The sequence below is a fragment of the Pan paniscus genome, chromosome 1, assembly GCF_029289425.2.
Source record: "Pan paniscus chromosome 1, NHGRI_mPanPan1-v2.0_pri, whole genome shotgun sequence".
In the NCBI taxonomy this organism is placed as follows: Eukaryota; Metazoa; Chordata; class Mammalia; order Primates; family Hominidae; genus Pan; species Pan paniscus.
In genome coordinates, this window is record NC_073249.2 from 47236312 (window position 1) to 47248787 (window position 12476).

General features: G+C 53.9%; 1 protein-coding gene across 1 annotated transcript; it reads left to right on the forward strand.

Annotated features, from left to right (window-relative positions):
• Positions 1-778: 778 nt before the first annotated feature.
• Positions 779-12103, forward strand: ARL8A (ADP ribosylation factor like GTPase 8A). Its single transcript, XM_003823019.5, has 7 exons — positions 779-1081; positions 7065-7145; positions 7467-7540; positions 9712-9805; positions 9986-10053; positions 10292-10362; positions 10992-12103. Exons 1-7 carry the CDS (start codon positions 959-961, stop codon positions 11039-11041), a joined length of 561 nt encoding a protein of 186 aa, XP_003823067.1. The 5' UTR covers positions 779-958; the 3' UTR covers positions 11042-12103.
• The last annotated feature ends 373 nt before the right edge of the window (positions 12104-12476 follow it).

Genomic DNA, 12476 nt, shown 5'->3' on the forward strand with positions numbered 1-12476 from the left:
CAGGCACTCCACACCCACTTCAAGAGGAGAACTATCACTTCTCCTCCTGAAGAATACTCTGCTTTTCACCAAAACAGGGCAACATTTTCCTTTGTCACAGACGTTCCTCACTGAAAACCCCCTGCCAGGACTGTATCTGTTTGGGTATCTTGGGGATGCTGGTAAAAATCCGGAGCAAGTTCAAGCGTCCGTTTCACTTGGGGCCAGAGGCTTCCTAACAAGTGGTCGGGGTAAATTGTGGTGAACAAAACAAGATGGAGTATTAAAAGACCCGAATACGGTTGTCCCTCTGCACTGGGTGCATTTTGAGAGGATGGGACTGTACCCAGGAATGCTCAGAGGCAAGGGTTCAGGGACAAAAAAGCCTCCATCTGCCTCCCTGTCGTAGAGATCTCATCTCCGTGTCCTGGGAAGTGGGTGACCCACTCTCCTTCAACCTGGAAAGGCTCCTGCTTAACCGGAACCTCACCCACCTCGAGCCCACCACCCTTTAAGAAAGGGGGTGCCAGTCAGGGCGCGGCAGTCGGGGACAGGGTCTAAAATAAATTAGACCCCATTTCCCAAGCGCCTCTCGACGCCAGCTGCCGGTCAACCCCCGCCGCTGAAGCCTGCGGATTCCCTGCTCACCCCACCTGCGGATTCCCTGCTCACCCCACCTGCGGGTGCGGCCCCTGGCCCCCCGGCTCCAGCGAGGGAGGAGCGCGCGCTCGGGTGCGAGCAGGACACGGCCCGGCCGCGAGGGAGGGCGGCGGCGGCGGCGGAGGAGGAGGGCGCTGAAGCCACACCCATCGGCGAGCCGATTCCGGGGCAGCGAGTCGTCGGCCGCCGCGCTTGAGCCTCCGCCCGCACCGAGCCGCGGGACCCGGGCCGTACCGGGGAGGGGCCGCTCCGGGCCACAGCGCGAGGGCAGCGAGGGGCGGCGGGGACCTGGCACCGGGCGGGGCCGGCGGCAGCGACCATGATCGCTTTGTTCAACAAGCTGCTGGACTGGTTCAAGGCCCTATTCTGGAAGGAGGAGATGGAGCTCACGCTGGTCGGGCTTCAGTACTCGGGCAAGACCACATTCGTCAACGTGATCGCGGTACGAGGGCGTCGGGCGCGGGATCCCCGGGCGCGGGCCGCGGGTCGGGCCTGTCCCCGCCCGCGCCGCGCCCTGCTGAGCCGGGGTCGCCGCCTGGCATGGCCGGGCACGGCCGGGCGCCGGGCGGGGGAGGAGCCGGCCCCGAGCGCTTGGGGCCTAGTACGGCCCGTGCCGTGGGGGACCGGGGCGGCGCGCGACCCGCTCTCTCACCCGGGCCGGTACTGCACGGCTGGGGGCAGGGGAAGGGGGACTAACAGACAGGGCCGGTGCCACGGGGCAGGCGGCACCGAGGGGCTCTCGAAGCAGGAGGGACCCGCTGCCGGCTGAGACGGGCCCCCTCTGGCCCCCGCGCAAGGGGGCATGACGGGGCGAAAGTGCACGGGCCTTCCTGTCCTGCGGGTAGAGGGTCACGGGACGGGGCAGCCGAGAGGCTTGAGGAGGGGGTTTGGGCAAGCCCAGCCCCACCCAGAGGGCTTAACCCCTCCTTGCCGGAAGAGGAAGCCCCGGCCCTATTGAGGGGGAGGGGAGGTATCCCCCGGGGTAGAGGAGTCAGCTGAGGCCCTTGGCTCAAGCCCAGACTCCTCCCCAACTTCTCCCCGACCCGCAGTGTCTAGCCGGGGGTCCAGGGAGGATCGCATGGTAACGGGAGTTTGGAGACTCCGTCTGGCTCAGAAGTTTGCAGGAGCAGGTGCTCCCGACAAGAGAGGATGAGGTGTAGGGGCACGGCCCACTGGGGCCTTGGGAGAGTGGCTCTAAGGGCTTTGGGTCGTCAACACTGAAGTGGGTGATTGTAAGTCTTTCAGTGCCAGGGGAGTGGTGGGGAAGGAGTTAAAATCTCTCTCAAAAAAGGGGAAGATGAGCTCCATGGGTGTGAGCTGAGGCTGCAGTAATGGCTGCGGCCTGCCTGTCAGAGCCAGGCTAGACAGGGCTTGTGGGTCGGGGAAGCATGGGACAGGGGCTGGGGTTGTCCAGGGACCTGGCCCCAGTCCCAAAGCTGAGGTTTCCAACAACTGTGAGTTGGCCAGATAGTAACCAAAGATACTGATGAGATAGGTCAGCAGAGGAATGTATCCAGCCGGCCTAGGTACCTCTACCTGTCCGTGTTGTTGCCCCGCCTTGCAGAAGATGGGCCTCCCCGACAGTTCTCAGCGTCCTAGAAGGCAGGGGACGTCACTTCATTGGACCTGAGGCATGAAGGCAGATGGAAAGCTCGAGGGGCAGGCATCCTGTGGTTACACAATTGAACACTGGCTTCCTTTCCCAAACATGCTCTGCAAATGACCTCTGCCCTTCCTCGACCCAGTGTCTCCTGTCTCCTGACCTGACAGGGCAGGATCTTCAGGCCAATGCTGCGGTTTTGGCACAGTAATTTTCGGAGCTAACACCCCTGGGCTCTGTCTGCCTAGGCTCTGCCCTTGGGGTCAGAGACCCTCTGGTTAAACTTGGCATTGACTTAGGCTCTTGGATTCCCAGAGCAGGCACATAACACCTGGACTCTGACCTGACTCTGCAGGCCTAGGTGGCTTGGGTTCTAGGCGTTTAGGTCTGAGAAATGCAGCTGGGCCTAGGTATCTCCTCGTTCCCCAGGGTGTTACTATAGCTGTGCTCTGGGACAGGGATCCACAGGTACCCAGGTGGGTTCGGTTTCTGGGTCTGCAGTTGAGCCTTTGACAGGAGGGCCCCCTCTAGACCAGCATCATATCCAGAGAGTTGGAGACTATAGCAGGCCAGAAACAGAACCCAAGAGTCCCAAATTCCCCTGCCAGGGTCAAGAGTTCTTGTGATATACAGGAAAAGCCCCCCATCTCCAGCCCACAAGGTCCCCTTTTTAATCTTAAATTTGCCACTTCCGCTGGCACATTCTAAAAGAGCAGGCAAGCTAAATTCCCTTCTTTAGAGAGGCTTCCCAAGGAAAACCACCCCATGTGGGCTGCAGTTGGAATTCCAGTGTCCCGGTCACTCCAGTGTTTTCAGATCCTCTGGGGCTACCACACTGGCATTTCTGCCCACCCCGTGTATAATCACAGTTGAGTGTCTTCCAGAAAGAAACGAAGAGTTGGGACCCCTGGGCTCTGTTCCCATGCCTACCACTGAATTTCTGAATTACCTGTGCCTGTTCATTTGGCCTCTGTTTGTCTCAGATCTTTCGCCATTGGGTTTTTTCTACTCACCCTATGAGGTCTGGCTGTAAATAGAAATTGAGTTTAGTGTGTCTAGCTGCTCAGCAGGTTAATGTGAGCTGGAAAGAAATTATATACACTGCTTCTAAGAACCTGAAACATCAGCCGGGCATGGTGGCTCACGCCTGTAATCCCAGCAATTGGGAGGCCAAAGTGGGGGGATCACCTGAGGCTAGGAGTTCGAGACCAGCCTGGCCAACATGGCGAAACCCCATCTCTACTAAAAATACAAAAATTAGCCAGGCATGGTGGTGGCCACCTGTAATCCCAGCTACTTGGGAGGCTGAGGCAAGAGAATTGCTTGAACCCAGGAGGCGGAGGCTGCAGTGAGTTAAGATCGTGCCGCCACTGCACTCCAGCCTGGGCAACAAGAGCGAAACTCCGTCTCAAAAAAAAAAAAGAACCTAAAACATCCTTTGAGTTCTGAAAAAGTTGTGATGCTAGAAAAGTGGGAGATGTTTTGTCCTAGGAAACAACAGGGTCATTTTCAAATATTTAAAAGTGTCAAAGACTGTCCTATGGAATAACTAGTCTTGGAGTGCCCAAGGGGACTTAGGAACAATGGGTGGACATTCTAGGAATGATAGATTTTTTTTTTCTTTTTTTTCTTTTTTCTTTTTTTTTTTTTTGAGACAGAGTGTTGCTCTATCACCCAGGCTGGGAGTGCAGTGGTACAATCTCGGCTCACTGCAACCTCCGCCTCCCAGGCTCAAGCAATTCTCCTGCCTCAGTCTCCCGAGTAGCTGGGATTACAGGCATATACCACCATGCCTGGCTAAGTTTTGTATTTTTAGTAGAGATGGGGTTTTGTCATGTTGGCCAGGCTGGTCTCGAACTCCCGACCTCAGGTGATCTGCCTGCCTCAGCCTCCCAAAGTGCTGGGATTACAGGTATGAGCCACCATGTCCGGCCGGATTGTTAACTCAATATAAAGAACTTTCTGATAGTTGGAACTGACCCAAGAGGGGATGGGGCAGAAGGGATTGAAGTCTGAGACAAGAGGTTGGGCTGCATGACTTCAGGTTACTTCCAACCTTAAATGAGGAGCTTATGAGACAGGGAGGCATTAGCAGGGAAATTAAGTCATAATCTGATTCCACCTTAGCTCCGATTCACAGCTGAACAAGACCTACTGGTGCTGGGGAGCCTGGCTCCTTGAAGGCCCTCCCAGCATCCCCGTCTGCCAAGGTCACATTCTGCCAGGCTGGGCTTCTCATTTACTTGGTAGCCTGTGGATCTTCTAGTTGCCAAAGAGCAGTGATGGTTCCCCATGCTATATCAAAACCATTTCCAAGCACGTTGTGAGTCTTATTTACAGTTCCTAGGAGACCGAAACCCTTCTCCCCAGTTTTACATTCAGAAACACTGAGGTCCAGAGAAGTTCAAGTTTCTTATCCAAGCACCCCCTGGGATGAGAGACAAACAAGAACTGGGCCTCCTTCCTCAGACTCTATTGTTGGGGATGGGGTAGACTGCAGCATGCTGCCGGGGTTTGGGTAATTACAGCACACTTAATTCTCCCTGCTTAGCTAGAAGAAGCCATTCCCTCTTCCTCAGTGGTTCCTAACTTTGGGGGCTCTCAGAACTTTTTGATATCTGAAAGAAGTGAGAGACCCTTTCTCCAGAAAAATGTACACACAAACAAAACTTTGCACACACACAGATTGTGTACAGTTTCAGGGGGTTCAGGGGATCTCTGAAGCCCAACTGTGGACCTCAGGTTGGAAACCGCTGCTGGACCTTGTCATTGGGTGTCAGTCCTGGGTACTCAGTTCTTATATCATCCTAGGGCCCTGATGAATAGGTGGTTCCTGCAGATAAAAGGGAATTGGGCTGGGCGCGGTGGCTCACGCCTGTAATCCCAGCACTTTGGGAGGCCAAAGTGGGCGGATCACGAGGTCAGGAGATCGAAACCATCCTGGCCAACGTGGTGAAACCCCGAATCTACTAAAAATACAAAAAAAAAAAAAAAAAAAAAATTAGCTAGGCATGGTGGCACGCGCCTGTAGTCCCAGCTACTTGGGAGGCTGAGGCAGGAGAACTGCTTGAACCCAGGAGGCAGAGGCTACAGTGAGCCGAGATCACACCGCTGCACTCCTGCCTGGGCGAGAGAGTGAGACTCCGTCTCAAAAAAAAAAAGGGAATCAAAGCAGTCTATTCAGATGGGATATCAGGGGTCTTCATGTGGACATGGAGGCACCAAATAAGAGCCAATCATCTCCTACATCTTGGCTAATGGTCAGGGCCCCTGATCTCTTTATGTAACCCAAGGCAAATTATTCCTACCAGCTGGTGGGAGAAAAAGGCATGGTAAAGGAACAGGGCTTGGCCGGGCACCGTGGCTCACCCCTATAATCCCAGCGCTTTGGGAGGCCCAGGTAGGCAGATCACTTGAGGTCAGGAGTTCAAGACCATCCTGGCCAATGTGGTGAAACCCTGTCTCTACTAAAAATACAAAAATTAGCTGGGTGTGGTGGCACATGCTTGTGGTCTCAGCTACTGGGGAGGCTGAGGCAGGAGACCCTCGCTTGAGCCCAGGAGGCAGAGGCTGCAGTGAGCTGAGATCACATCACTGCACTCCAGCCTGGGCCATAGAGCGAGACTCTGTCTCAGAAAAAAAAAAAGGAACAGGGCTATCACCCTCAGGTTCAATGTTGAATGAGCCTCATCTTTTTTTTTTTCTCAAGCCGGAGTCTTGCTCTGTCACCCAGGCTGGAGTACAATGGCATGATCTCGGCTCACTGCAACCTCCACCTCCTGGGTTCAAGCAATTCACCTGCCTCAGCCTCCCAAGTAGCTGGGATTACAGGCACACGCCACCACACCCGGCTAATTTTTTGTATCTTTAGTAGAGATGGGGTTTCACCATGTTGATCAGGATGGTCTCAAACTCCTGACCTCGTGATCTGCCCCCTCAGCCTCCCAAAGTGCTGGGATTACAGGTGTGAGCCATTGCGCCCGGCCGAGCCCCATCTCTTTAGCCTGCTTCCAAGGGATAAGCAGAAGTGTCCTACCTGTGAACATGGAGATATGACCTGGGAGGGAGTTGGGTCTGGCCTTATTTGAAGCCTGTAGGTAGTTTAGAAGAATCCAGAAATCTTAGAGACAATACAGAATGGATTTTGGAAAATGGAATTACAGTCAAACCCCCAGTATTCAGCAAACATTTACTAATGGTGTTACTATAGACCTGGGTCCTCTCCCAGGAAGTGTTCTTTCTAGTGAGGAGACACATAGATAAATAAGCAGACAATATAGAGTGTAGGTTATCCTTCCCAATAACTGGAGTACAGCACAAATAAACTGAACCATGGATAATCCAGAAATTGCTTGGCATGCACTGCATTTTCAGGATGACCAATATACTCTGCCCTAAAAAGTTTGATTTTTTAGTTTGAAAATTCATCTGCTTTCTTTGAGATCCTCCTTAACTATTAGAACATGACTTGCTTCAAGTTCTCTTGCTGGAAGGTAATTTCTTCTTCCTCTCCACTGGAGAGCAAGTGGCGTCAGTTACTACAGAGAGATGTAGGTTAGACTTGAGGAAGAATTTTCCCCTAGTCTAGGCAAAGAGATTGAGACTGACAAAAGCGGGTCTTTTCACAGGGCATCCCCAGGTGTAGGCGGGCACATAGGTTGGTGATAGCCCATCCTGCCTGAAAGCACAGGATGTGCAAGAGTACCCCACAGTGGGAAGTCTAGGAAGCTCTGGCCTGGCCTCTGCATGGTTCTCGCAGCCTCTTGGTCTGCGGCGGGGGCATATCGATTTTTGCACTGTTTCCCATTCTGAGTCTTCTTTCCAGTCAGGACAGTTCAACGAGGACATGATCCCCACCGTGGGTTTCAACATGCGCAAAATCACCAAAGGGAATGTGACTATCAAGGTGAGGGCCCAGAAGCTTGGGGGGTGCAGAGGACTGTGTGTGTGTGTGTGTGTGTGTGTGTGTGTTGGGGAGGGCAACGGAGGCCCCTGGGAGGAGCGAGCTGAAGTGGGGCAGAGGCCAGGGTCCCCCTGCTGAGGAGCTGGGAAAAGACAGTAGAAGACTTCTAAGGTAGACGGAGAGCGGGTGGAGACGGGGGAGAACTGGAGAGGAAGCCGGGGAGGCAGAGGAGAGTAGGGCAGGGTAGGAGGGGGCATTTGAGACCCAAGACACGTTTTGGTGGCCTGCCCACTACTGAGGCTATCTCACCCTCTTCTTGCTCAGCTCTGGGACATTGGGGGACAGCCGCGTTTCCGCAGCATGTGGGAGCGCTACTGCCGAGGAGTGAGCGCCATTGTGTAAGTACACGGGAGGCATCGCCAGACTCCAGCCTTACCCGGCCCCCCTAGCCCTGCTACCTTCGAGGACCTCAGAGGCGCAGGGTTTTATTAGACATAATCCTTGGTTCATGACACAGTGTCGGTCCAGGGCCTGCATTTATTTTGCATGCCACTTGTTTCTTATTGGATAAATGCCCTGGGCACTCACTACCCAATCTAAGAAACAGACTATAGACTGTTAACCAGCCAGATGCACCTGTGCATCCTCTTCATTGACTTGTCTCCCTCCCCTCAACCCAAAGTCACCACTGTCTTGAATTTTGTGTGGTTTAAATGATTCTTTTTTTTTTTTTTTTGAGACGGAGTTTCGCTCTTGTTGCCCAGGCTGGCGTGCAATGGTGCGATCTCGGCTCACCACAACCTCCTGCCTCCCAAGTTCAAGCGATTCTCCCACTTCAGCATCCCGAGTAGCTGGAATTACAGGCATGCGCTACCACGCCTGGCCACTTTTGTATTTTTAGTAGAGACAGGGTTTCTCCATGTTGGTTAGGCTGGTCTTGAACTCCCGACCTCAGGTGATCTGCCTGCCTCGGCCTCCCAAATTACATGCATGAGCCACCGCGCCCAGCCCTCTCTTGCTTTTTAAAAATAATGTTTTTTTTTGGCTGAGCATGGTGCCACACACCTGTAATCCCAGCTACTTGGGAGGCTGAGGCAAGAGGATTGCTTGAGCCCAGGAGTTTAGGGCCAGCCTAGGCAACATAGCAAGATCCTGTCTTTAAAAAAATAAAATAAAATAAATTTTAAACATTGAAAAATGGCAGGGCATGGGCCGGGCGCGGTGGCTCACGCCTGTAATCCCAGCACTTTGGGAGGCCGAGGTGGGCGGATCACGAGGTCAGAAGATCGAGACCATCCTGGCTAACACGGTGAAACCCTGTCTCTACCAAAAATACAAAAAAAATTAGCTGGGCGTGGTGGCAGGCGCCTGTAGTCCCAGCTACTCGGGAGGCTGAGGCAGGAGAATGGCGTGAACCCAGGAGGCGGAGCTTGCAGTGAGCCGAGATCGCATCACTGCACTCCAGCCTGGGCGACAAAGCGAGACTCTGTCTCAAAAAAAAGGAAAAGAAAAGAAAAGAAAAATGGCAGGGCACAGGGGGAGGCCAAGGCAGACGGATTACTTGAGGTCAGAAGTTCAAAACCAACCTGGGTAACATGGTGCAACCCTATCTCTACAAAAGTACAAAAATTAGCTGAGCCTGGTAGCACGCACCTGTAGTCCCAGCTACTCAGACGACTGAGGTGGGAGGATCTCTTGAGTCCAGGAAGCCGAGGCTGCAGTGAGCTGTAATTGCACCACTGCACTCCACCCTGGGTGACAGACAGTGAGACCCTGCCTCAGAAAATAATAGGCTGGATGCGGTGGCTCACGCCTGTAATCCCAGCACTTTGGGAGCCCGAGACGAGTGGATCACGAGGTCAGGAGATTGAGCCCATCCTGGCTAACATGGTGAAACCCCATCTCTACTAAAAATACAAAAAATTAGCCGGGCGTGGCGGCATGTGCCTGTAGTCCCAGTTACTTGGGAGGTTGAGGCAGGAGAATCGCTTGAACCTGGCAGGCGGAGGTGGCAGTGAGCTGAGATTGCACCACTGCACTCCAGCCTGGCAACAGAGCGAGACTCCATCTCAAAAATGATATTAATAATAATAATAAAATTTATTCTATATATATATGCCCAAACAATAGATTGTTTAGAATACACAATAGGTTGCTTTTTAACCTGATAACAAAAAGTATCTTGCTAAAAGAAATCTTCTAAGGTTTCCTTTGCTTTTTTCACTCTAACCTTATTTAGTCTTTCCATGAAAACATAAGTGGGTCACTTTGAGAGGGACTTACAGCTAATCTCAAAGGGCCCACGCTTTTCCACATGAGTAACGGCTTCCCCAGAGTAGCACTTGGAGGCTAATGGCAGGCCTAAGGAGTCCCTGCAGCTGTTCACTCCCATAGACTCAGAAAACATCCGTGGAGCACCTGCCTTGAGCCAGGCCAGGTAGCCCATGGATCCCGAGGTGACCAAGCTGCAACAGATGCTTTCACCTCCAAGCAGCAGCTCCTTCTCTTCCTTGCACCACCTCAGCCTGTGGTGTCAACATGCTTGTCCCCACCCTGCCTTTTTCCCCAGGTACATGGTGGATGCTGCTGACCAGGAGAAGATTGAGGCCTCTAAGAACGAGCTCCACAACCTACTGGACAAACCTCAGCTGCAGGGCATCCCGGTCAGCAGACCTGAGGGAGCGGGATGGGGAGGGAGCTCGGCTGGGAAGTCACTGGGAGCAGGTAAAAGCCAGGCATGGTAGGGGCGCAGAGAGGAAACGGGACCCAGGAGGCCAGCTCACCACCCAGACAACCTGGGCACGGCTGCCCTAGACCTCATCCTCACCCTCCCTTCTCCGTAGGTCTTAGTCCTGGGTAACAAGCGAGACCTTCCGGGAGCATTGGATGAGAAGGAGCTGATTGAGAAAATGTGAGTTGGGTGACTCTATATTACTTTCTGCTCTCCCAATTCCCCAACCACCAGACCAACAGCCTAGGCTTGCTGCTGTTCTTAGTATTAGCCACACGGTGGCAGCAGAGCCGACCTTTTCAGGCACCTCACCCTCCCCTTTGTAGCCTCTTAGGTAAGAAAAAGGCCCTGCTGTCCCCTAGCCCCAGGCCCCCTGGACGTTCGTAGCCTCAGCGGACTCTACTCTGGTTTCCCCCAGGAATCTGTCTGCCATCCAGGACCGAGAGATCTGCTGCTACTCCATCTCTTGCAAAGAAAAGGACAACATTGGTGCGTAGGATGGGGGAAAGGGAGGAGAGGGGAGAGGCATTTCTGAGTGTTTTAGTGGCTCTCAAAGGTTCTCGCTCCACAACTTTCCCTGAAGTCCAAAGCCCTGTGGCTCTTGGGTAGAAAAGGCAGCCAGGTGGCCCAGATTCTGGGCACTATCCCAGCTTGTCGCCACGCGGTTGTGTGATCTCGGGCAAATCGATCCCCGCTCTGGGCTTCACCTCCTCGTTTCTAAGATTCCAGGGCTGGACCCGGTGATTCTCAGGTCCCTGCTGGCTCTGACATGCTGTGGCTGTCTCTCTCCCAGCACCTGAATTCCGCTACTACTGATTCAGGGCCATGTGGCGCTTGCCAGCTCTGGACTTCTTGTTTTTGAGAAAGTGTCTCCCTCTGTCACCCAGGCTGGAGTTCAGTGGCGTGACCATAGCTCACTGCAGCCTCCAACTCCACTCCTGGGTTCAAGCAATCCTCTCACCTGAGCTTCCCATGTAGCTGGGACTCCAGGTGTGCGCCACCCCTCCTGGCACCTCTGGACTTCTGATACCCTTAGGTTTGGTTTCTTGGGCCTCTCTGCTGCCCCAGCACGGCCAGTACTTGCAGGCCTTATAAGCTGTTCTCTTTTCTCCCATCAGACATCACCCTACAGTGGCTTATTCAACACTCGAAGTCACGGAGAAGCTGAGACTCCAGCCCTTCTCCCTCAGACCAGGGACCGTCATCATCTAAACCTGAAGCCGAGCTCCCCGCCCACCCCTGTCGTCCCCCTAAGCCCACCCCTCCTCACCCAGTGTGAGGAGGGCCCTCTGGGGACCCCAGAGTCCTGTTCTGCTGAGGTTTGAACTCCTGTTTTTATTGTAAAATAAATTGCCCCCCATTCTGGTCCCCTAACTTCTCACCCTTCCCCGCTACCTTTGTCCCATCACCCAGCCCTGCCTCCCTCCCAACAGCCCTGGGCCACAGCCCCCGCCCCTGGCTTTTCCCCGGCCCGCTCTTGTACCTCCCTTTTCAACACTCTCTGTTATTGTCCTGTGTGTACAGTATATATATGTATATATATTTTAATTTTTTAATTTAAGCAAAGACTAAAATCAACCATTTGATGCTGCAGGGGCCTTTCAGGATCTGGGAGGGGGCAGTCTGGAGAGAAGGAGGGAGACGCAGGTGGACTTGGGGCAAGTTCAGATCAGGAGAGGTGCAGGCTGGCACCTGCGGCAGGTACCAGCCTGGGCACTGGTGGCCGCCTCCCTGTCCCGTGTGTTTCCACCGCCCAATCTGGCTTGTCCTGGCAGTGCTTGAATGCCACAGGCTGGCAGGGGCCTCTGGGGGCCCTTCCCCTCGACCCCCAGCCTGGGTAGAGCCACCAGGTACGACGACCAGGTACCAGAAACCACCAGGCACACGGGGCAGAAAGCCAGCGTCCATGCCCCAGCAGCCCCCTCCTGCCTGTTCCTGGCTCCCAGCTCCCGCCCCTCCCCAGGGCCCCCACCTCCACGGCCCACTTCATTTTCTGTTCTCATTTTGCAGAGTTGCACAAGGAGAGAACTCAGCATGGGGGGTTGGTTCTTTGGGTTCTGTTTGTTTATTTGTTTAATTTAATGATTTGTAAAGTGATGTTCCTCTTCCTTTTTTACACTTTTCAGCTCATATTTAACCTCTGTTTGGAAAATGATTCTTGTAACTGTACATTTTTTTGCTTCCTAATAACAACGACAACAAAAAAAATAAATGACCAGTTTTGTGTTGGGGGGGGTGTATGGTGCTGGTTACTTTTCCGCAGTTGGCATGGGTTGCCCTACAGGCCCACAGGGCCACCAGCACACCCCCGCACGCTGGGCACCAACAGAGCCACGGAGCGCGAGCACATGCCCGCCCGGGGAGCACAATGGCGCTGCACAAAACGGCCTCCCACACGTGCGTCCAGGCTCTTGCGCCACCTCCTTCTCATTCTCTTTTCAGACTTTCATGTAGTCCCAGCTTTGAGCCAGCAGCTGCCACTTGGGGCTGCAGAGCTCTGTTGAGGGAACTGCCCAGGGCTGGGTAGAGGCAGCAGGGGGACAGGGCTGGGTGCTGTTTTGTGTGCGAACTGAGCTGCACTCTCGTTAGGCCCAGTTCAGGCC

Bases quoted from the DNA above. Each gene is read 5' to 3' on its own strand.
- ARL8A (XM_003823019.5), top strand. From the start codon at position 959: ATGATCGCTTTGTTCAACAAGCTGCTGGACTGGTTCAAGGCCCTATTC. The intron at 10,054-10,291 runs GTGAGTTGGGTG...GGTTTCCCCCAG, and splicing joins AAGGAGCTGATTGAGAAAAT to GAATCTGTCTGCCATCCAGG. The intron at 10,363-10,991 runs GTGCGTAGGATG...TTCTCCCATCAG, and splicing joins CAAAGAAAAGGACAACATTG to ACATCACCCTACAGTGGCTT.